The sequence below is a fragment of the Osmerus mordax genome, chromosome 18, assembly GCF_038355195.1.
Source record: "Osmerus mordax isolate fOsmMor3 chromosome 18, fOsmMor3.pri, whole genome shotgun sequence".
Classification (NCBI taxonomy): Eukaryota; Metazoa; Chordata; class Actinopteri; order Osmeriformes; family Osmeridae; genus Osmerus; species Osmerus mordax.
The window spans coordinates 3,840,501-3,865,280 of record NC_090067.1 but is presented as its reverse complement, the minus strand read 5'-3'; the positions used below and the strand labels follow the sequence as shown (position 1 = coordinate 3,865,280).

The following is a 24,780-nucleotide window of genomic DNA, read 5'->3' as shown; positions in this document are numbered from 1 at the left end:
TAGACTCTAGCAATACTGAATCTATCCATCTGATGGATAGGAACGTTTGAAAATGAATACTCAGGAGGAACAATGGGGTTCCAGAGCCAAGTCAGGAGTTTGGTTAATGTCTGATGCAATCATGGAAGAGTATCAAGTCCATCGTGGAATCTAGATTCCAAGCATTATGTTTGAATGAACCAGATCCTTTTAACATTTCACCAGGTTGTTGGAACGATATCAGAGTGTTTCGTTTGACCTTGTCAGGTTGTGCCTTTGTTGTCTCAACCGTGCCGCTAAGGGAATTCCCCGGTGCCTCATCTGTGTGTGTGGTACAAGGGAAAGTGTGTGTGAGCAAAGTATGTGTGTTTACAAGGTGAAACATTGTGCGTGCGTTCCGGGGAGGGATGTCTGTTGTCTTGAGTCGTCTGCAATAGTCTTTAGCGATGACCAGATACACCCTCTGGAGAACAGCCTGCATGGGCTATGACCATCCTTGCATGACATCCTTCATATCACAGGAACAGGATATCTGTGTTTCTCCTCTCGTACCACTTCCCCGCCCTCTTTATCAACTCCCAGCTCTAGTCTCCTACCCAGCCCACCCTCATCTTACCCAGCCCTCCCCCCTCCCCCCTCCCCCCCTCCCCCCCTACTCCCCCAGCCCTTCCCTCTTCTTACCTGACTCACCCTCCACCCCACCCAGTCCCATCCCCTCGTCCCCCCAGCTCAACCAGCCCCTCCTCTTCAAGTCCCAGCCCCCACATGACATTTGAAGTGCTATAAAAGTTCCCCCAGCTGGCTGGCACTGAGGACCAGTCGAAGTGCAATATCTACGCTGTACTGTACGCCAGACTCACCTCAGCATGCCGTCCAGGTAGGAGCCTCTCCTTTTTCTCAGGTCCAGGAGTCTATTATTACCAAGTACAGGAATATGTTACCACCAGGTACAGATATAGGTACAGGTATAGGTACAGATATAGGTATAGGAATATGTTACCACCAGGTACAGATTTAGGTACAGGTATAGGTACAGATATAGGTACAGGAATATGTTACCACCAGGTACAGATATAGGTACAGGTATAGGTACAGATATAGGTACAGGAATATGTTACCACCAGGTACAGATTTAGGTACAGGTATAGGTACAGATATAGGTACAGGAATATGTTACCACCAGGTACAGGTATAGGTACAGGAATATGTTACCACCAGGTACAGGTATAGGTACAGGAATATGTTATCACTAGGTACAGGTATAGGTACAGCAATATTTTACCACCAAGTACAGGTATGGACAGACAGACAGACAGATAGACAGACAGTTACAGACACAACTGGCCTTTCTGAGACTGAGGCAGGGGCAGAGTGTGACAGAATCTCTAAGATGTGTTATTAAGAGCAGTAAGAATCATTTTACTACCTGACTGTGTTCCAGGAATATTCTGATTTTCCTCTCGCTACTAGTTCTGCTAGTGGAAGCTGAACTAGATACGAACGGTGAGATTAACAGCTACCTCTACAACGTCATTATTATAGATTTACAAGTCACTTTATCAACAGCTGCTCAGTTACTAGCATTGTTGTTGGACTTTAGATATTACTGCCTGCAATTATATTCAACTTACAATCATAAGTGTTATGTCATTGTTCACAATGTGTGTGTGTGTTTGTGTCATGTTTTAGATGGGGGTATCCAAGCCATGTCCACAGGTAACCATTAGTCCACAATCTGATGTATTGATATTGATGTAATTAAAGTCCTATCAGGCCAGTAATGATGAACTGTGTTCTGTCACCAACAGACAAGGACTCCACCTCTGACGAAGCTCCCACTGGTGAGTCTGCGTTCTGGGTTAGTCTCCGCTAACCAGCTAACCAGCTAACCAGCTAACCAGCTAACCCTTCATGGATTGTTAACTTAAACTACCTAGCTAACTGTTACCTATCCTGGGTTAGCTTCTATCTGTCTAGCTAACCCTAATCCTAACTGCTGTGCTCTAACCAGCTAGTCAACCTGCTACCACCACCAACCAGCTAGTCAACCTGTCAGCTACTTACACTAACCAGTTACTCAACCTATCAGCTACCTCCACAAACTAGCTAGATGACCAATTCCTGAACACGTGTGCGTCTGAACAGCCATGTGAAGCCTTAACCGGTTCTTCCTGTTGTGTCCACAGAAAGCATGAACGCAGTCTCCCCGGACCATCCCAACGGTGAGCTCAGCTCCTCTCTAACTCTGCTTCCTTCTGAGCTCAGCTCCTCTCTAACTCTGCGTCCTTCTGAGCTCAGCTCCTCTCTAACTCGGCGTCCTTCTGAGCTCAGCTCCTCTCTAACTCGGCGTCCTTCTGAGCTCAGCTCCTCTCTAACTCTGCGTCCTTCTGAGCTCAGCTCCTCTCTAACTCTGGCCCCATCTCCCTGAAGTCAGTGAAGCTGGAGGATCAGAGGCAGCAGACAGGGGATCAGAGGCAGCAACAATGGGGGAAAATTCAGCCCTGTCCTAGCCTGCCTCCTAGCGGCAGTCCACAGTTGTGTCGGCAGTAGACAGTTTGCCTGTCAGGCATGTTAGGGTTAGATCATCATGACAGGTAGCATGGCCAGAAGGGTCCGTTGCAGAGACACATGACAGTTACCCTGCATTCGTGCCTCTGCAGTCTTGAACAAGTGACCCAGCTTCCTCACACTGTGAGGTTGGCCTCTGACACAAACGTAAATGAACTCCTGGGGTTGTGCTGCTAACGACCTTATCTGTCTCTCTGCAGATGAACCTCTGTATGACAATCGGGCAGCAGCAGGTAAGCAGCCAGTTACCTTCCACATGCTCAGAAGAGTGTCATTATAAGTCCAGTAGCATTGCCAGCATGGTGCCCTAACCGTAACCATGACCCTGACCCTTGACCCTAACTGACTGCGTGTTTCAGATGCCAGCAGCACCAGCGCAGAAGCCGCTCCTGAGGGTGAGTATCTGTTGTCCGACCTCACTTGTAAACATGCCTCTGGCAGAGCGACACAACACAGCCATACTGTACATTCAGTATGTGGGGCAGTAGCGTCGCTACAAGCACCGTGTTACTAGTTTAACTACATTCCTCAGGAGCATAGCGGTAGAGTTGTTGTTTTCTGGGTCAAATGGCTGTTCGGTAGAGAAGCTCATTTATTGGTGAAGTTATTGGTCATTGGTCATTGCAGTAGCATCCACACAAGCCTAATTTCACCAAACATTTCGAAAGCTCAAGCGCAGCGGAGTATAATAAAACTGTTAAGGATTAGTTGGTGAAGCCACTGCCGTACACAGAGTTTTGGTACACCGCAGCTGCATAGTATATTATACATATACAGATATAACATATGTACTATACCTCGATTTAGAGCCTTATGTTTTCAAATTGGTTTGGGAGCAGTGAGAACAAAAAGCAGAGCTTAATGTTTTATAAACTGTACGGGTTTCGATTGCCCGTTTGTTTGACTGATCATTTTAATGATAACTGAGATAGCATGGACTTGGAATTGGCTTTGATGCAGTAAACTACTTTTGCTATGTTGCTGTAGCTTAGCTAGCTACTTTTCTCTGGTGGACCTTCAGTGTAGTGAAGCTTCATTTAATGTAGAGTAACTGGTATAGCTCACTACACTTTCCAAGTAGCTTGCCCAACTCTACCAACCTTCATCACATACAGGATGAATATACATGCATCACATCCAGGACATGTTGACATACATCACATGCTGGACATTTATAGGCTAAAACCATGCTAACATGTTTATCTTGCCTTCCTTCAGCTCCCAAGCCAAATGTAGTGAATGGTGCTGGTAAGTGACTTCAGATGTCTCAGAATATTTACTCATTCATCTAGTGCAGTGGAACATGTTGGTTGTGAATGTATTAATAACCTTTAAGGATTTAGCAGGATGTATAGAATCACTGTAGAATGTATTTAATCAATGGAGAATGTAAGTTTGTGTGTGTGATATTTGTTAATGTAAAGTGATACTAATACAAATGTTCATCCAGGATGGACAATAAAGTTATATTCTAGTCTATTGAGGAAACTGCGCTGAAACACAACCTAGTTTGAGAGAGCGTCTCTCTTCACTTTCTCCAGTAAACACAAGCTGGTTGGATTTGTGAGAGAGAGCATGTGACCCTGACACTGTGACCTCTGACCTGTGGTTGTTCTCTTCCCCACCAGGCGCTGCTGCCAACAGTGTCGAGGACGACGATGGTAAGAGGAACTCCGTTCATGCAATCCACACTCACACACATACACATACACACAAACACACACAAACAAACACACACACGTCTGCACACACATCTCACACTTGAAACCAATCTGACGTGACAGTTTCCCCAAACGTATGTTTCAGAAGACGACGATTCCGACTCGGATGAAGGTGCGAGAAAACGAATCATCCCACGCGCTTCCAAATCCCAAAAGACAGTTGGAACTCGGAGCAAGCCCCAGTCCACCAGGAGGAGATCCCGTAGGCCCTCCGGCCGCCAGATCTGAGCTCTCACAGACACACGGAGACTGATGTCTTTCACATTAGCTGGTCTCATCCTAAAACAATCCTTATCTCGTAAGTCCTAAAAGATACAGACAAATCTGGGGAGATTCTGTCTGTTAGGAAAATGAGCCTTTACAGACAACATAACCCTGACCTAACCCATTCCAGACAGATCAAGTAAACAAATCTGCTATTAAAACACAAAATGTAATAAAGGATTTTTCACGCCAGAATACTAAAGACCTGTAACAGATTTTATAGCACCCAGCCATAACACCAGTAATATAGACGCCCAGCCATACTACAATACCAGTCATATAGACCCTTTGTGTAATGCCAGTAAAGACACTCAGCCATAATAACAGTAAAACAGACCCATGAAATAATACCAGTAATATCGACTCCCTGAAATAATACCAGTAATATCAGCCACAATGCCAGTAATCTAGACCCCTGGTATAACACCAGTCTGCTATCTCGGACCCAAACCAGCCTGGTCAGCGTGGCAGTGCCACCATGTTGACTAGCTACACTGTCACATTCATGTTTTGCCCCTGCAGGGCTGCAGGGTTGCAGGGCTGCAGGCTGCTTGGCTGTCTATAACTACAACCACAGAAGGCACTGATCTGGGGGACACCCTCCTGCTATAACAGCCATTAACCAGCGGGTGGCGCTGTGGGATTAAAGGCTAGCTACACATTGGCAACTAGACCAGAGACAAACAGCTTTAGTTCTTATGGATACAATACAAATCTTGAATTGATGATCTATTTTTCTTCATCCTTTACAGGCAAACGCTAAACAAATGTCAGAATGTCAGACTGGCGATACTGGTGCTGTCCCTCTGAAGACGCGTACTCACCCGTGTTATAGCTTGTAGTGGCTAGTCTCTATAACATCACTCTTGTCTTGAGACACAGTCAGTGTTCAAATCAAAAGTGTCTCTTTTTATTTCTAATGGTCATTTTTATACACACCGTATTTAACAAATGTATAAACATTTTGTGATGAATATCCAAACATGTGAATATATTAACCTCTCTGTCTTAACTTCCTGAATAAACTTCTCTCAGCAAAGTTACACCTGGCCTACTCGTTTTAAATCGACTCCTAAACAAAATGAGAAAAATGAGATTAAGATCTATAAATTGCAGGAAGCAGTTGCAGGCGGATGAGAACCCGAGAGTTACAGAGCTGTAGGTGGATCAGAAACCAGGTGTTATTGACCCAGGCAGGTGTCAGATATAGGCCCAGTCTGGGTGATGGAGAGGGTCTAAGGCTGGGGTACCCCCCCTTCCCAGGAACATGGCTGCTCTATTTCACTAGAAGGTTAAAAAGCTAAAGAATGACTTACCCATAAGCCATGCTCTTACACACACACACAAACACACACACACACACAAGGAGTCAGAACAAAATAACGCTTAGCCTGAATCCTCTAAATTCAATGACCTTTTATGGTTGACTAAGTCCGGGTGTCGCGTTCCCGGCCAGTCCCTGTGAAGCAGCAGTATCCAGGGTTAGGGTTAGGGCTAACGTCTTCTCTCTCACTCCCATCTGCTGGAGGCATGGGTGACCTGAGAGGAGAAGCCCAGAGCACCTATACTATCTGCTCACAATCTTGAGCTACATTTTAAAAGGGGCATAAGTATGCCTTTAGAATCATGTCCCGAAGTAAAGGCCTTTGTTGGCCTCTCCTCCCTGGATACCCCAGCCTCTCAATCCTCAGACTCCCTAGCCTCTGTAGCCTTGAAGACCCCAGCCTCTCCTCCCTCAAAGACCCTCGCCTCACCAGCCTCTAACACGCTGGCCTCCAACACCCCCCGGCCTCCTGGCCTCTCACACTCCAGGTTCCGGGCCGGTTCGCCCCTGCTGTCCAGGCTCATTAGCAGCAGTTTGCATGCTTTCCCTTCCTCCTGGGAAGAACACAGCCCAGATCAATGGAGAGAGTTTGGCCGGGCATCTGGACTGAGTCATGAGTCATCTAGATTTATCCTGCTCTGTCCTCCAGCCTCTGTCCTCATACAACCCCAGTACAGACACCATGGAGCTGGGGGAGTTGTTCCACCTGTCTGGAAGGTGGGCTGTTCCTCCATGGTGTCCCTGCTGTGTCCTTATGATCAACTACAGACATGAAGCATCCCAGGACCCACAATTCAATCAGGTAGTACATCAGCCCTAATGCCAACTCAAACCCAGCCACTAGACACTGTTCCCTGACCCCAGCTCTGACCACACCCCCCTGCCTAACCTTAACCCAACACCCTCCTAGACCCCTAACCCCACCCTTACCTCAGCCCTAACCCCACCCTTACCTCAGCCCTAACCCCACCCTTACCTCAGCCCTAACCCTACCCCTACCTCAGCCCTAACCCTAACCCCACGCCTATCTCAGCCCTTCATTTAAACCTATTATATGATGTGGAGGTTCTTGTGGCCGTACACACTGGACACCAATTTGGTGTTCAGACCTTGTCCCACACCTAACCCAGACCCTGACCCTAGCCCTGAGCTTAACAGCAGGGTTAGGGTTAGTGATAAGTGAGGAGGGAACATGGTGAGAAAAGGGAGGTAAACATGCACTCCTCACTCCATCCTTCTGTTGTCATGTTGGCATGGAAACGTCTGATCTCAGTAGAGCAACACAGAATGATGGTTTATGGCAAGCAAGGCCGTGGGGAGGCGGGTCCTCTCTGACCAATGAGCAGCAGTCCTCTCTCCTCACACAGCTGTGGTTATGGGGCATTGAAACGTGCAGTGACGATGCGCTCTGCTGATCAGAAGCACAATGTTCTGTGTGGCTGTTGACAAAGTTGGAAGCTACATTCTTACTAGCTACTTTCAACCACTCGCCCAGGTTATAGAGTTAGCTAACACTGCCGCTAGCCCATATAGCAAGGACAGTGTTGGCCTACGTTCTGCAATTACCTCAGACAGCAGGACTTGGCCACACTTCAGAAGCAGGGTTAAAATTAGCTAACTCTGGAACTGTCCCAGACTCCAACTTCACGATGAAACTCACAGCTGCTCTAAGCTAAAACTTTATTTACAAATACTGTCAAAACTGTGTGGGGGTCAACTTAGTGTATTTGCTAAAAGTGCAACAAAAAACTGACAATATAACATCAACATTAATGCCTTAACAGATATCTAACTATAAAGGGAGGTATCATAGTCTGTTGCTCGATTATCTTGAGAATCGGGCACTGACTGATATTTAAATTGGCTGGTGTATTGCTCAGGACGCAAGTGTGAAGTTTTTTTGGATGAGTGGTTCGCGTGGGTGGGAAATAAATATTAATATGGGAATGCTGGTTTCCCAAAACAAAGCAAGGAGGAAGACCTTCCTCGCTGAAGATGATTGGCTGGAACAGGAATGCTGGAACATAACTGGCTGGAAAGCAACGGGCCAATTTGTAAATGTACTTTCCACTTACACTGAGATGTCTGTGTTGTAAAATAACTCTTATGTTGTGTGTTCGTATGTTCATGTTGTGTGAACTAATACGATTTAAAAAAACGTATTATACCTCTAAAACTAACCTGGAAGCATTTCAAGTTCAGTGGGACGTTATCCTGACGTCAGAGTGTGTGAAAGTTTGCAGAAAGAACCTGAACCTCCATTTTCACACCCTCTAAACCCCTCACTGTTCCACTGCACGCACACAACGAGGCCAGCTTGGGGCCCGCTACGAAGGCAAAGATCAAATGCTGATCTCTATCTAAATCTCTGGTTCGGGGATCTCCCACTGAAACGGGTCAGTGGGTTTAAGCTATCAAGTTTTGGCAAACAGGTAAGGCTATATTTTGGACTCAATGAGATTTATGTTATTTAGTATTGGTTTTCAAAGTCCCAATTGAAAATCTTGAGACGTGAAAGATGTGGCATTAAGACACCCCAACCATGAATGCGTCGAGCTGTTTTTTAATCGTCATTACACCCACAGCCTTTCAACCTTTAAACAATCTGTACAACGTTAACGCTTCATCCCATCACAGTGACCTTTAACCTCATCCAGCGCGATAGGAGGGAAGCAGTCCGTCTGAGAGAAACCTCTTCTGCCCCCCCAATGTTCTCCCAAGGTAACGCTGCTTACATTACCGCTCAAACAAACAGACCCCACAAGGTAGCACAGCTCCATCCTGGAACTCTCCAGATTCCTGTTTCTGCACTAATGAGATTGACATTTGATATGAATGTATCTGGTTTGATAATGCCAGGCGGGCCTTTCAGAGTCCTACCCAGATGAAGTGTGAGTGGGAGAGAGTCAGGGTGAACTTCCAGGCTCTTAGTTACAGCGTCACTGTTCTGAAGACAACGGGGGTTTCCAGAACCTGGAACAAGACGGATTTGAGCTTGCTCTGTGTTGCTGTGGAAAGATTTGTTGTATGAGCTCTGTTTAGCTTCTGGGGCGACCCCAACCCTGGAGTAAGTATGGTTCTGTCCTGAACCACACACTTTTGACATTTAGTAGATACTGCAACTGCCCTTACTAAATATATACTGTTTAAGGTTAATGTTACTATTTTGGGACACACTACTTCGTCATATTATTGCACCTTAAACTGGTGCAGACAGGTTTGGAATGATCCACTTTTGTACTGTTGTCTCAACAGTTGTAGTACGGTAGTACGGGAATAAGGAGATTCTTAATATTTTTAGCTTACTAAATAATAAGTCTTTATAGGTATTAGCTTTCAGGCTGTGGGTTAGCCCTGGAGTTGGTGTCAGTAGCAAGGTTGCGGGATAAGATAAGGCAGGAACTCGTTGAGCCAGTTGTTCAAGAAACATCAAAATGCAAAACGATGAATCATCATAAGCGACTGTTGATTTTGACATGAGGCCACAAAGGGTTTGGGTTACTGTGATTTGTTAAAGATTATTTTTGACTTCACCACCCTCCAACAGACTGAGCTGTGTCACCAAGCCTCTCCTGAGCCACACCCGCTCCAGGGGACCAGAGCTTACAGGTGGCTTTGTACACTTTGTGCACAAGTCCCCATGCTAGCTGGGTCCTAGACTCATCAACTTCAGTGAACAAGCAGGGTTTGACTTCACAAGGCGTGCTTAGGTCACTGTTCAACTGCTGCCTTTGTCATTCAGCCTTGAATCCGATGCCCTGTGCGCAGGTGTGTACAGACGTCCCCTTTGTGTGTTTTTTTTGTGTGCTGGAGAATCATTGTGTGAATCACTTCCTGGAATCAAACACTGGGGTTCCTGCACAACCACATAGCTGGTTCGAACTTCCTGATTATCCTCAAGAACATTCCAGCTACCGAACAGCAAACCTGTCACACTGTTGTAATATGAGAATGGTGGTGAAGTTGTAAGTTGTTGATAGTTTACTACGTTAGCGTTCGTGCTGATATAGAGTTCTGTCCAGATTGTGGTCATATAGTTGTGGAGGAGCAGTTCCATGCCCCCCCCCCCCCCCCCCCCCCCCCCCGTGTGGCTCTGCCCCCCTCCACCCAAGAGTGACTCTGCCTACCCAGTAGAGGGAGGGTTGAAGCTATTTAAACCCTTGCTGTTCCTCCAGCCTGACTTCAGACCCACAGGACACCAGACTGAGTGTCACCGCGCTTCATAACCTGACACAATGCTGTCACGGTAAGATTTTCTCTTCGCATAAACACGCTGAACAGATTCACATATTCACGTTTCTCATAAAACCGTAGATTCTAGATTGTTAGTTACAGTGAGAGGAACTGCACATTGACTGCATATTTAAACGCCACACAAGATATGTATGTACACAGACATGTTTGTTACAGGTTTTACTCTTTATTGCGCTCTTTCTTAGCATGTTCTGTATTACTTGAGATGGATGGATAACGTTAGGGTGTATCTATCTAGGGTTAGAATGTATATATTTAGGGTTAGTGTTAAGGTTAGTGTATCTAGTCCTAGGGGTCACAGGGCCATCGCGTGAGTAGCTGATTCTGGATGAAGTCTCTCAGTGCTCAGTACAGAGCAGAGCTGCTCTCTAGCATGTGTGGGCCTTGTTAAGGTGGGACATTTTAAAGATCCAGTCACTATTTGGATAAGTTGGGTTAGGGCTCTAAGACTGTGGTCTGAATGATTGTGTGTCCTCCCAGAACTGTGTTTTTACCCCTGCTCTGGGCATTGGTTACTGTGTCCTTCACCTTCCCCATCACTGGTAAGCAGACATTTTACCCACACAGGAATCTCACTAATATCTGAATGTTTGGTACAGTGTGAGACATTTTTCCCCCACAATATAAGAGACGGTTATACAAGATGTATATTTCTATAATGTGTATAATGTACTGGTATTCCAATTTTTGAAATCGTCCTACATTTCTAGATTAGAATTCATGTTAAAATGCTATATAACTGGTGAGCTGGTCTCCATGACAATGGGAGTCGTCTTGCTGGCCACAAAGGCGGCGTAATGAGACGCCAGCTTCCTCTGCCAGGGACAATAGCCCTGTGTTCCCCTCCTGCTCACCAGCCATGCTCTGCGTCTCTCCCACAGGTGAAAAAGACAACGATGGTAAAGTGGACATGTGCTCATCTTCCCATTCAGCACAATCAGCACAACTAGCAAAACACATATCAAACCAAATCAAGTCAAGTTGTGTTTGTGTAGCCCTTTTTACGATCCACGTCACGGAGGGCTTCACAGTTGCCCACAGATCAGCACACGCTACCAATTTAACCCCTTAGTCACTATACAACTGACTCGAGGACACACTGTGGCAATATACTGATACCAAGTACCAGTAACATTCTAAAATCACTGATATTGTAGATAAAGAACTGTCTACTGTTCTAAAAGTAGTTAGCATTCTAGAAGTATTCTAGACTTCTGACGTTCCTCTGTGTTGCAGAGAGAGCTGCAGCCTTGCTGGAGTACCTGAATGGTGAGTATCACACATCATGACAAACTGCTCTGGAAACTGTCAACATGTCCAGGAAATGCCAAATATTCTATTATTCATGGATCACTTTCCAGGATATGTTCTGAGATTATTTAGTTGGTTTAAGAATTTACCCAGCTAACTAAAACTTCTGTGGTTTCTTGTCAGGTGCCGTTGATAGTGCAAACCCAACTGGCCTTGCAGTAGGAGGAAATGCTGAAGGTTTGGTCTACCTCTCTGCTATAGTTATCGATACAAACTGCATGGCTCTACAGTCCCAAATACTATAAAACCTTAGCCCTTACGTTTTTACCTCACTGAAAATCACCATGTACACAATGCTGCTGTCCATTAACACTAGTATCAGATGTGAAAGTAACTAACACACTGCTCTGTACAGGACCAACTGGTGGAGATGACTTTGCAGACCAGGGGACAGGTACAACATATGTCTGCCTGCCAGCCTGCCTGCCTGCCTGCCTGCCTGCCTGCCTGCCTGCCTGCCTGCCTGCCTGCCTGCCTGCCTGCCTTCCTTCCTGTCTGTCTGCATGTCTGTCTGTCTTTCTGTCTGTCTGTCTGCCTGTCTATCTATCTGCATGTCTGTCTGTCTGTCTGTCTGCCTTTCTATCTCTCTGTCTGATTTTCTACTTGCCCACCAGTTTTTTGGGCCTGGTTGCCTGCTTGTCTGCTTATCTATCTGTCTGCCACCTTTCCACCTTCCTGCATATCAGCCACACAGACCTTAACCCTCACTGTCAAGGAAGGAGGAAATACATTCTTAGGAACACGATAAATCAAATCTCTGAAATCTGACCCTTAAGGAAACAAGAACAGAAAATAGAAAGAATGCTGAAGCTAATTTCCATTGGACCTGGTCATTTTCCCTGGAACGTGTGTGTGCGTATTTAAGAGAGAGAACTTGTGTTGTGTATGTATTTGTGTATGTGTTGTGTGTGTGTGTGTGTGTGTGTGTGTGTGTGTGTGTGTGAGAGTGAGTGAGTGAGTGAGTGAGAGAGAGATATAGTGTGCATCTGTGTCCCACTCTTATTTTAACATTGGAATACCATTTATGCCATATATATACCATACACCAAGCAGGCATACAGAACATAGTATGTCCATGGTCAGCTGGCCCTAACATCTGTTCCACCTATCACCAGGAAGTTACTGTGTTGTTCTATGAAAGTGTACCTAACATTTAGTCTCCTCTCTGATCCCCTGTCCTGCATCCCCCAGACCCCATCAGCCTGGATATATCCACATGATATTAGTATAGATATTAGTATGTACAATAGTGAGTCTGCCATCTCTCGCCCCTCTCTCTCCCCTTCTCTAAGACATCAGTCTGTTTCTGTACCATTGCCCAGGTGCTCTGAACCCAACCACTCCAAGCTGCTGAGATAAAGCATTTGAATCAGTCTTGGAAGCGTGGTGACCAAACCTTGTCTGTAACACTTGATAAGAGAGGCTTTGGGCTTGTGTTGTCCTGTGGTATCTTGTCCTGTCCTATGTTGTCCTGTGGTATCTTGTCCTGTGGTATCTTGTCCTGTTCTATGTTGTCCTGTCCTATCTTGTCCTGTGGTATCTTGTCCTGTCCTATGTTGTCCTGTCCTATCTTGTCCTGTGGTATCTTGTCCTGTCCTATGTTGTCCTGTCCTATCTTGTCCTGTGGTATCTTGTCTTGAGTTGTCCTGACCCCCCTGTGCTGGTACTTCAGATGGAGACAGCTTGGAGATGACCGGTCTGCCAGACCTTCTGGATGCTGCAGGTGATAGCTGCATCCTTCTGCGTTAACACAGACACACACAGTCGACAGACTTTATCAGACATGCTAGATGGAGTTCCATTATGGCTTCACTAAAGACAGAAGAGGTCTATGGCTTGGTGATGCTAGGCTACGCTAACTAGCAAGCATTCACTGTTCCCCCATCACAGATTCAGCTGATGCAGATGGGATGCCACTGGAAATGGATATTACAGGTACGAGAAACGGGCTGTGTGAGGTACACCTACACCTGTCTCTTTACCTGTCTCTAAAAAGCGTTATCGACATGTCGTTATGTAGCGAGGTTTGCTATCTAGGTTTGTTAGCTAGTCTCATCTAGTTAACTGAAAATGAATGCCAGTGATGACACCAGTGTCTTTCAGATGAGTTCAAACATTTTTGACTAGAAGCGCTCAGAGTGGCCACAATAAAATCGCTCTGATAAAAGGCTAGGTTCAGTGCTTTTTCTCTATAGCGGCCGCATGCAAATGTATACGCTCTCTCCTCAGTGGGAACACACTGGAGCTCAGAAAAAATCCTGGTCTGGACACTGGCCCTAACCCTCACCTGTCTAACCCTCACCTGTCAAACCCTCACCTGTCTAACCCTCACCTGTCAAACCCTCACATGTCTAACCCTCACCTGTCTAACCCTCACCTGTCTAACCATCACCCGTCTAACCCTCACCTGTCTAACTCTCACCTGTCTATCTGTCTAACCCTCACCTATCTAACCCTCACCTGTCTAACCCTCACCTGTCTAACCCTCAACTGTCTAACCTTCACATGTCTCTTAACCTGTCTAACCCTCTCCTGTCTAACCCTCACCTGTCTATATGTCTAACCCTCACCTGTCTAACTGTCTTACCCTCACCTGTCTAACCCTCACCTGTCTCTTCACCTGTCTAACCCTCACCTGTCTAACCCTCACCTGTCTAACCCTCACCTGTCTTTTCACCTGTCTAACCCTCACCTGTCCAACCCTTACCTGTCTCTTCACCTGTCTAACCCTCAACTGTCTATCCCTCACCTGTCTCTTCACCTCTCTAACCCTCACCTGTCTCTTCACCTGTCTAACCCTCACCTGTCTAACCATCACCTGTCTAACCTTCACCTGTCTATCCATCTAACCCTCACCTGTCTAACCCTGACCTGTCTAACCCTCACCTGTCTAATCTCACCTGTCTAACCCTCACCTGCCTAACCTCACCTGTCTAACCCTCACCTGTTTAACCCACACCTATCCAACCCTCACCTGTCTCTTCACCTGTCTAGCCCTCAACTGTCTAACCCTCACCTGTCTAACCATAACCTGTCTAACCTTCACCTGTCTATCCATCTAACCCTCACCTGTCTAACCCTCACCTGTCTCTTCACCTGTATAACCCTCACCTGTCTCTTCACCTGTCTAACCCTGACCTGTCTAACCCTCACCTGCCTAACCTCACCTGTCTAACCCTCACCTGTTTAACCCACACCTATCCAACCCTCACCTGTCTCTTCACCTGTCTAGCCCTCAACTGTCTAACCCTCACCTGTCTAACCATAACCTGTCTAACCTTCACCTGTCTATCCATCTAACCCTCACCTGTCTAACCCTCACCTGTCTCTTCACCTGTATAACCCTCACCTGTCTCTTCACCTGTCTAACCCTCATCTGTCTAACCTCACCTGTCTAACCCTCACCTGTCTAACCTCACCTGTCTAACCCTCACCTGTTGATAGGCAGAGTTTCTGTTTACATGAGGCTTGTGTCTTCCTGAGGTCAAGAGGTCATGCAGTGAGGCCCCTTACAGAACGAATATAGCCGTGGAATGAACATATGTCCAGACTCTTGGGAGACAGTGAGGAGGAAACATGTATAAACCTGACTTACATGAGTTATGATGTTTTCACCTGTTTGCCTGTTCTACTGTATCAATGTACTGACCATGCTAGACCATATAAGGAAACGATTCTGTACTTTCTATGTTTGAACATGTCCAGCTAATGTATATAAGGACGTCTAGGAGATCGTTGCCCCATGCTGACCACTTTGCCGTGGACGGTCACATGATCCGAGCTCACTTAATAAACTAAGTGAACCCTTTTCATTGTTGTGCATCCTTCCGGCCTGCTTTCTGACAGAAAGATCATTCTAACACCTGTCTAACCCTGACCTGTCTAACCCTCACTTTGTTCTGTTGCACCATCAGATCCTGCTGCCAGTGACAGTGTTGAAGATGAAGATGCCGCTGAAACAGACTCAGATGATTCGTCTGAGGGTAGGTACACACCACTGTTATATACACACCACTAATATACAAATGTAAACAGAGTTGCATCGCTATAAAGGAGCTGACATCACACATCCTGACATCACTGTCAAGATTCTGCCATCACTCTGTAAAGGTGCTGATATGATGTTGCTTTTGTGTTTCAGAGTCAGAGGTTGAGGAGGACGCTGATTCACAAGGGAAAGGTCAATGATCCCCTTTTACAAAAGCACTATCAGAATCTGGTCACTGTCATGTCACTCTTGTAACAGTATGTTGTGTGCCCCTGTGTGTCTGATGCAGACAGCGACAAGGACTTAGAGATGGACCCAGATGATGCAGGTAACGATGGATAGTGATTGTGACAGACACACACACACACAACAAGACAAGCACAGACAAGCACGAACACGCACGCACACACAATACATACACACACATGACCCATTCAAACACAAACACCCACAAGCCCTCAAAAGAACTTTACCATGGTTGTTGACGACAAAATAAGCACATTAATAACGTTAAATTGATCCACAACTACTGTGGCATAGGCACTGCTAGAATTACTGTGACTGGGGTTAGAACTTTAATTAACTGGGATGAATCAGTGAGAGGGTAAGTAACCGGGAAAATAACAGGGTTGGTAACAAGGACGGAAACACGGTCAGTAACAGGCAGTAGTAGGGACATCAACAATAGTAGGGACTGTTACATGGGCTGTAACCAGGACATTACCAGGGAGAGCACAGGGACAGCAAGAGGGGCAGCCAGTGTGATAGTGGTCTGGAATGCATCGTCTCCACTACAGATCCTACATCACAGCTTCCTCAAAGTTATATTTCTACCTGCAGACATGGAGACAGATAACAGCGACAGTGACGAGGAGATTGAGGCAGATCAAGACACAGACAGTGACAAGGCCCTGGAAGCCGCGGTGGCGGGTGAAAGCCAGCAGGACTCTGAGGATGACAGTGAGAGCGAAGCAGACAGCCAGGAACAGGAAGCGGAGACCGATGAGGGGAGCAAAGACAGCGATGAAGACCAAGATGCGGCTGAGCAGGATGACACAGCGGATGGAGATAGTGATGAGGATGAGGTGAGGGAGCAGGAGGAGGCAGGGGGAGATGAAGGGCAACAGGCTGAGTCTGTGGAGAGCGTAGAGGAGGGTGGTCCCGTGGTCACCCAAGTCCCAGAGGTGGAGCCAAGTAAACTCGGAGACAAGAATGTGTCCTCTCAGGCCGCAGACTCCTCCGAGAGCAAGGAGGACAGCAAGGATGACAGCAAGGATGACAGCAAGGATGACAGCAAGGAGGACAGCAAGGAGGATAGCAAGGATGTCAGCATGGATGACAGCAAGGATGTCAGCAAGGATGACAGCAAGGAGGATAGCAAGGATGTCAGCATGGATGACAGCAAGGATGACAGCAAGGATGACAGCAAGGATGACAGCAAGGATGACAGTGAGGAGGACAGCAAGGAGGACAGCAAGGATGACAGCAAGGATGTCAGCATGGATGAGAGCGAAGTTGCTGTTGAAGCTCAGAGTGATTCTAGTGAAGAGAGTGATGTCCCAGACCAGAACCAGGACCAGGACAATAATGATAGTCAGGAGAGTGATGTCCCAGACCAGAACCAGGACAATAATGACAGTCAGGAGAGTGATGTCCCAGACCAGAACCAGGACCAGGACAGCAATGACAGTCAGGAGAGTGATGTCCCAGACCAGAGCCAGGACCAGGACAGCAATGACAGTCAGGAGAGTGATGTCCCAGACCAGAACCAGGACAATAATGACAGTCAGCAGAGTGATGTCCCAGACCAGAGCCAGGACCAGGACATCAATGACAGTCAAGACAGTGATGTCCCAGACCAGAACCAGGACAATAATGATAGTCAGGAGAGTGATGTCCCAGACCAGAACCAGGACCAGGACAGCAATGAAAGTCCAGAGAAGGATGTGTCAGACCAGGACAGGGACAGCAATGATAGTCAAGACAGTGATGTCCCAGACCAGAACCAGGACAATAATGATAGTCAGGAGAGTGATGTCCCAGACCAGAACCAGGACCAGGACAGCAATGACAGTCAAGACCAAGATGTCCCAGACCAGGACCAGGACAGCAATTCCCAATCAGAGGATACCAGTGTAGACAAGCTGTCTGAAGGTATGACTTTTCTGTAACATAGCCACGGCCACGCGACGTTGTATAATGAAAATTCATAGCTACACCATATATGATAACGTTTATCCAGTAAGACGTCATGTACAGTACATAACTGTTCATTGCTTCCTGATAGAGACGGACACTGACGACGCCAGCGAGAAGGGAGACAGTTTGGCATCTGGTAGGTCTGGCCTCATAAATATAAATCTGTATCAAACTATCTAACTATTTATTGGCCATTGGGAGCCAGTCTAGCGGACTGTCTCTCCAGACCAGTGGAGGTGAATGATAAAGCAGTGATACTTATTCTCCGCCCAGTCCTGTCTCACTGTCTGGCCAGATGTGACGTTCTCTTGTTCCTTCAGACCCTGAACTTGAAGCAGACCTGGAGCCACCAGAGGACACAGACTCAAACGCAGGTGGGTTAGGATTAGAGTTAGAACTGACTGGGTGTGCTAACCAAACTAAGTGTTTGTAATCCAGTCAGACCACTTAGCACTTCTATCACATGCAAATAATGTTTCGGTTATTCGGACAACTATTCTATCGTTACACAGTTATGAATACTTTACCATTCTCTTTTACAAAAATACCAGTCCAACTTATCTGTGTAATCCTGTCTAATTTACAATCCCATGAATAAATGGATTGATTAACTCATTAATTAATCAACATTAATGAGTTAACAGGGGATGACTGACTGCTGCTTAGTGATGACACATGATGACATAGTGGTGACATAGTGGTGACATAGTGGTGAGAAGTGGTGACATAGTGGTGACATAGTGGCGACTAGTGGTGAGAAGTGGTGAGATAGTGGTGACATAGTGGCGACTAGTGGGGATCTTGTAGTGTGATTGCTACTGTCTCAACTCTGTTTATCTTGACAGATGAAGATGACCACCTTGAGGAGACTGCTCCAGATTCAGACGGTAAAGTACAGGATACAAAACAAAGACCTAGGGAGGTTCTGATGGGGGTGGTACTCTTATGAGGTGTGTGTTTCCCTGAACAGAGATGGTGAAGTCAGACGAGCTGGATGACACAGACATGGTATCTGATGGTGAGTGTCAGGAATGTTACAAAGCTCGAGAAGCAATGATATTAACACATGAAGAATGACGAGGATGTTGCTCCCAGTTGGATTGGTACTGGTTGGGTTGGTCCATGATGGGTTCTGTTCTAGTTGGGTTCTAGATTAGTTGGATCTATGTGTAGGGGGTGTGTATAGATGTGTTGGATTCTAGTTGGATAGGGTTCTAGTTGGGATCTAGCTGGGTTCATCTTAGTTTGGTGGTGTTACAGTTGGGTTGGGTTCTACTCGGGTTGAAAAATATGTTAAAGTATGCTGCGCATCTTCTATGTATTTATAGATTAGGTTCTAGTTTGGTTATAGATGAGTTAGGTCAAGATGGTTTGGGTTCTATTTGGGGTACATTTACATTTAGTCATTTAGCAGACGCTCTTATCCAGAGCGACTTACAGTAAGTACAGGGACATTCCCCCGAGGCAAGTAGGGTGAAGTGCCTTGCCTAAGGACACAATGTCATTTGGCATGGCCGGGAGTCGAACTGGCAACCTTCAGATTACTAGCCCGATTCCCTAACTGCTCAGCCATCTGACTCCCATTTTGTAGATGAGATGTTCCAGATGTTCTAGTGGGTTTGAATTTTAGTTGGGTTCTAGGTTAGTTGGGTCCTATTTGGGTTGGTTCTAGTTGGGTTTTAGTTGGGTTGGGGTTCGTATGGGTGTGGTTGTAGTAGTCCCAGTTGGGTTGGTTCTGGTTGTGGTGTTTGGGTACCCTAATGTGTTTCTCTAAACAGAGTTGGTTCAGTCAGATGAGCAGGATGAGCTGGACATGTTATCTGATGGTGAGTAGTTATCCTAATCCAAGCATCCCTTTTGTTGCAACATAAGAAAATGTTTTTGGGTACAGTCCAGCATCATGTTTTGGCACAATGTGAACCCGTATCACAGAGCTCTCAGCCACACCTGACCCACTGGACCCACTTGACCAGCTGGACCAACTGGACCAACTGGACCATCCAGATGATATGGTTCAGGCCGCGAGTCATGGTAAAGATCACTGCACCACACTGCCAGCCTGGAAAACCAATCAGCCTCCTTCTTCTAAATTTATATTAACCTCATCACTGATTACCTCATCTGATAGTTCCAGGCTCTGATGCCGCCATGTTCACCCAGTCTTAGCGCTATGGGAGGAGTCCACTGGGACATCAGTTTTCAATAGGTAATTACTCCAACCACACACCTGCAGGTCCGTCTTTCCACCTGAGGTTCATCCAAGTATCTGCGCCCATACGCCTGTTATACTAGCTACTGCTATATCCCTGTCTTGACATTGATACACCTATATCTACATTGATACTCCTGTAGTTGTTTCTGTAATCCTGTGTCTACATTGATGCACCTGTAGCTACACCCATAGTCCTGTAGCTACACCCATAGTCCTGTAGCTACACCCATAGTCCTGTAGCTACACCCATAGTCCTGTAGCTACACCCATAGTCCTGTAGCTACATAGTGCCTTACACCTTCAGCTTGTGTCTTACACCTATGAATTGAGTGTTTGTGCGAGCCCGCTGTTTTTGCTCTCCTCTCCAGAGCCATCATGGTGATGCCCATCGAGGAAGACCCTGTCCCGCGGCCACAGTAACAAATCGCGTCAAAACGTCACATGTCATGTGTTTTTAAAGTTTCCTAACCCTGCATTTCCTTGAAGGTTGAGGGTGTCTGTCTAGGGCTGTGGGGCTCAGATTAAATTATTTCCTCTATTTGATGTAAATTAATTTCTACCCACTTGTTTCTCAAGGCTAGTTTAATGTTTGATGATGAAGAATATGTCGGTTATCCATATTGCTCATCTCGTCAGCCGTGTTCTGATGTCCTGCTTGTCAGCTTTGCATTGATCATCCACCAGAACCCTGGAGATAGCATTCAGATACTGTTAGCTTTGCGAAAGTCTTGAAGGTTTTAGGTTTCAACTGTCTCTTTTGCTGTTGTGTGACATAGTACTTTTTCTGTTCTTAGCTGGCACTTTGTCCTTTTAACAGCTGCTACCCTGACTATAATTCCACTGACTCTCAGATCATCATTGGTTAAGTTATGATAAACATAATAAGATGTACATACATTACATTCTAGGTTATGACAATTCTCCTGCCTGTCTTGGACTTACAAACGGAAATTTATAGAAAAAATAAAGATTGCATTTGGTGGATCAAAGGTGAAATAACAATTGCATGAACATAATGCTAAAACACTTTATTTTCAATGTACGCTTTAAAACACAATAAAGATTTGAGTTGTCAGATTAACTTCAACGGACCCTTTTTGGGGATAACAGGCTTGTGTGTGCGTGTGTATGTATGCGTGCATGCATGCATGCACTTGTGTGTGCGTGTGTGGGTGTACGTGTAAACATATGAACATGCTTTAGGACACATATGGGTTATTTGTCAAACGTTTTGTGCAATGGAAGAATAATAAACATATTATTTTGCACCACATCTACTCCACAGCATTAGGACAGAACACAACACATCAGGCACTAATCACCATCTATAACAGTGTCATACCCAATAGTGCTTATGACAAATTACCTAATTAATAAATCAATAAAGCCATTAATTAATAGAATAGAATACAAAATGTTGTCCTTTGACAGTCAAGGCATGTTACACATATAACATATGTTCACTTATTCAACATTTGACATCTTAGAAACCAATAACAAATGATTGAACTAATGGTTGAGTGGAATCCCAAAGATGCATGTATGCGCTCTTTCATCCAGGTCATAAGCTCACTGCTGGAACAGCAAACTTGCAGGGACACAGTCAGGTGAAGGGTTGGGGTTAGAGCAGGAGCTCTCACCACAGAGACAGGCAGGCAGGCAGGCAGGCAGGCAGGTGGAACAGAGAGACAGACAGACAGACATACATACATACAGGCCAGCAGACAGGCAGGCAAGCAGAGAGAGAGAGACAGTTAGACGAAACAACAGACAGACAGGCAGGCAGGTCTGCAAGTGGACAGAGGGATATGATATAGAGAGGCAGGAGGGTAGAACTAGGCGAGGGACATTGAGGTGAGCCAGGAGGAGTAGAGGGGAGGACAGAGAGGGATATTGAGGTGAGGCTATCAGGTTCTCGGTTTAGGGTTTTGAAGTGACCCAGTGAAGTAGATCATTTGACCCCAGAAAAGCTGTTTTGAGGAGTTTCGGTTTCCACGCCTGCCTCCTGACTCTCGCGTTACACATCCTCCACACCTGGTGGTCCAGAACCTGACTGGAGACGAGGAGGGGAAACCGGGGGGACGCAGGAGGGGAACCAGAGACAAAGCCTCCAAACAGCTCCGAACAAAGACCCGTGGCCTGCCAGAAAGAAGGCCTGGGATTGGCGTCTCAACCCTGACCTAGGTTACCTGCTCATGCTTAGAGTGGCTGGGTTGTGGAGCCTGACTGCCCCCCGCCCCGCCCTCCATCGCCCCTCCCCCCCCCCCCCCACCACCACAACCACAACCCTCACCCCACCTGCACCCCCCCCCCCAAACACTGAAGCCTGACTTGCCCCAGCGCCCCCCCACCCCCGCAAACGCCACTTAAGCCCGACCGCTCCAAGTGCATTAGGAACTTCCCTGACCTCTCCACACACCTACCCCTCTCGCCCCCAAAAAACCTCAGGAGGGCGGAAGCCTCCCAGACCTGGGAGAAATATTAGACTTTAATTTCAGGCGCAGGAGGTTTCAAGCGTGCGCTCTGATGGCTGCCATGATAGCTGTGAGAAGAGGCCTACCTTTACCTGGGAAGTGGCACATCCACTAAATGAATTACTTGCGTTACACTTTAGAGACAACACGAGTACAGTGCAGCCCCATTGTTGTTCTGCAGGTGTCTTGTCGACACTGTAGGACGTGTAACACAAGAAGCAGGCACACACTCCCCGCTGATTGGTTGGAAGGACCAGGGCTGGGGTGGTAGAACTGATGGATTCAACCTCCGACAACAGTAACTTTGTGTCCCCCTAACCCTAACCCCAAACTGTTGACGAAGGCCCATAGAACAGGGAATTTCCAAGACCACTCGTTGGTCATCAGGAGCGAACGAAAGGCAGTAGGAAATGATGAGACATTGGAGATGGATGTGAGGAGGGTGGGGGGGGCTCTCTCCCAATATATAGTACTGGGGACACAGATGAACAGTTCTCTTCTGTTGGATTCCTTTCGTTTAAGAGCTTGGGTTGATTGGAAAGAGAGCAGGGCGGCCCTGGTCACACTAGCAGCCTCTAATCTGTGTTTGGCTCCGGCACAGCCCCCCATTAACAGGAACCGATTGTCCTGCAGGGGAGAGGAGGGGAGGCGGGGAGGAGGGGAGAAGGGAAGAAGGGGGACATGGATCTGGATAAGAGGAATCTTGGCAGATGGATGGAAGGCTCCATGACACATAATAAGGCCTTTCTATATGTCCTCTAACCTTATTCTCCGACACGTGCCTGTGTGTCAACGCTGTTATTGTGATCTGCGGGGAAAAGGGCCCAAATGTCCTCATCCCTACGAGTGAAACACACGTAAACATCTGACTACGTGTTGCTGGGTAGTACTGTACTGTAACTGGCACACTGGGGGGTAGTACTGTACTGTGACTGTACTGCTGTGTTCTAGAGTTCAGGAACGTGTGTTCTCCAGAGTTATGTAGGTGTTCTCCAGAGTGAATGAGGGTGAGCGTTCTCTTGAGTAAAGGAAGTTGCATGTTCTTCCGAATTGAGAAACGTAAGTGTTCTCCAGAGTTACGGAAGGTGAGCGTTCTCAGGCGTTAGGAACATGTTCTCTTGAGGTAAGGAAGGTGAATGTTCTCCAGAGTAAAAGTGAATGTTGGGTAGACAGGTGTTGTGTTTCAAGGGACAACAGTAACAGTCTGTTTGATGGCACAGTAATTACTTGTGTTATGGAAGATCTCCATTGCTGCTCATCGGGATTCATTTATTTAACCAATAAGTCTGAGCGTCTGCAGGTATTCATTACAGTGTAACACTGTAAAACAGACTGCTGAGGTGACCTGGCAAGCAGGGCAGGAATGCACTGTTTTAATTCTAGTTTAGTTTGATTTTCTGCCTGCCTGTCTATATGTCTCTCTGCCTGGCTCCTCTACCTGTCTATCTGCCCATCTTTCACTTTATCAGCCTGCCTGTCTGTCTGCCTGCCATGCTACTTGTCTGGCTGCCTGCCTCTCTACTTGTCTGCCTCTCTACCTGTCTAACTCTGTCTGTCTGTCTGTCTGCCAGCCACTCTACCTGCTTGCCTGCCTGTTACTCTGTCTGCCTGCCTGCCAACCAGTTTTTCGGCCTACCACCCTGTCGGCCTGCCTGCCACTCTACCAATCTGTCTCTCTGCCTGCTACTGTGCATTTTGGCCTGCTTTTCTATTTGTCCCTCTGTCTTTCAGGCTATAGAGGAAGCAATATCTCTCAATACAGCATCAGAGTCCACCAGCATGTTTGTCTGTCAGTCTCTCTGTCTGTCAGTAAGGAGGAAAAAAGGGCAGAATGCAGGTATTGTTTTGATGTTATTAGCAGGCTGGCTGTGCCCTCCACTGGTAGACCAGGGTGAAGGTTGCTCTATATGGTAGACCAGGGTGAGGGTTGCTCTATATGGTAGATCAGGGTGAGGGTGAGGGTTGCTCTATATGGCAGACCAGGGTGAGGGCTGCTCTATGTGGTGGACCAGTGGGAGGGCTGCTCTACATGGTAGACCAGGGTAAAGGCTGCTCCATGTTGTCTCTGAGCTGCTCATGCAGCTGTTTCTTCATGTCATGTTTGAGATTGTGTTGCAGCACTGTCTAGTAAGAGACTACATAGTGAGGGTGAGGCTATGGGCTGATGCTGGAATTAGATTTGGGTCTAGGACTGGACCCAAGTTGAAGGCTGGAACAAGGTGTGGGTCTTGGGAGTGAGACTAAGCATGGTATTCTGGGTTGATCCCGGGATGATGATAGGGTTAGGGTTGTTTTATGGGCTGGTGGTAGGATTAGAGCTGGGTTCTGACCAGGTACTGAGGTTAGGGTTGTGTATTGGCTGATAATGGTGCTAGGATTGGTTCTAGAGCTGGCTTGGATTCTGGTCTGGGTCCTGGTCTGGTCCTGGTGCAGATCTTGGTGTCGGTCCTGGTCTGGTCCTGATCTGGTTCCTGGTCTGGCCCTGG

At 46.7% G+C, this 24,780-nt stretch overlaps 2 protein-coding genes across 3 annotated transcripts; both read left to right on the top strand.

Annotated features, from left to right (window-relative positions):
- The first annotated feature begins 1,431 nt into the window (after positions 1-1,431).
- On the top strand, positions 1,432-4,717 carry si:ch211-133n4.6 (uncharacterized protein LOC797776 homolog). The gene is made up of 9 exons (XM_067256459.1): positions 1,432-1,482; positions 1,669-1,695; positions 1,788-1,820; positions 2,166-2,201; positions 2,748-2,780; positions 2,907-2,942; positions 3,766-3,795; positions 4,176-4,208; positions 4,354-4,717. Exons 2-9 carry the CDS (start codon positions 1,686-1,688, stop codon positions 4,494-4,496), a joined length of 354 nt encoding a protein of 117 aa, XP_067112560.1. The 5' UTR covers positions 1,432-1,482; positions 1,669-1,685; the 3' UTR covers positions 4,497-4,717.
- A 5,310-nt stretch (positions 4,718-10,027) lies between these two features.
- stm (starmaker) lies at positions 10,028-20,927 on the top strand. Of its 2 annotated transcripts, XM_067255942.1 has the most exons (21): positions 10,028-10,102; positions 10,591-10,652; positions 10,992-11,009; positions 11,347-11,379; positions 11,545-11,598; positions 11,777-11,815; positions 13,094-13,144; positions 13,312-13,356; positions 15,336-15,404; positions 15,563-15,601; positions 15,699-15,737; positions 16,250-17,357; positions 17,397-17,563; positions 17,697-17,744; positions 17,929-17,982; positions 18,454-18,495; positions 18,579-18,626; positions 19,387-19,434; positions 19,541-19,639; positions 19,737-19,814; positions 20,189-20,927. In XM_067255942.1, exons 1-20 carry the CDS (start codon positions 10,092-10,094, stop codon positions 19,772-19,774), a joined length of 2,112 nt encoding a protein of 703 aa, XP_067112043.1. In that variant the 5' UTR covers positions 10,028-10,091; the 3' UTR covers positions 19,775-19,814; positions 20,189-20,927. The 2 variants fall into 2 exon arrangements, with proteins under 2 accessions (XP_067112043.1, XP_067112042.1); XM_067255941.1 differs by having other exon boundaries at positions 16,250-17,563.
- The last annotated feature ends 3,853 nt before the right edge of the window (positions 20,928-24,780 follow it).

What these genes read in the sequence shown, in the direction of transcription:
- stm (XM_067255941.1), top strand. An exon ending in CTCAGATGATTCGTCTGAGG is followed by an intron (nt 15,405 to 15,562) that starts GTAGGTACACAC and finishes TTTGTGTTTCAG; the next exon opens with AGTCAGAGGTTGAGGAGGAC. An exon ending in GCTGGACATGTTATCTGATG is followed by an intron (nt 19,435 to 19,540) that starts GTGAGTAGTTAT and finishes CCCGTATCACAG; the next exon opens with AGCTCTCAGCCACACCTGAC.
- si:ch211-133n4.6 (XM_067256459.1), top strand. An exon ending in CTCTGACGAAGCTCCCACTG is followed by an intron (nt 1,821 to 2,165) that starts GTGAGTCTGCGT and finishes TTGTGTCCACAG; the next exon opens with AAAGCATGAACGCAGTCTCC. An exon ending in CAGTGTCGAGGACGACGATG is followed by an intron (nt 4,209 to 4,353) that starts GTAAGAGGAACT and finishes CGTATGTTTCAG; the next exon opens with AAGACGACGATTCCGACTCG.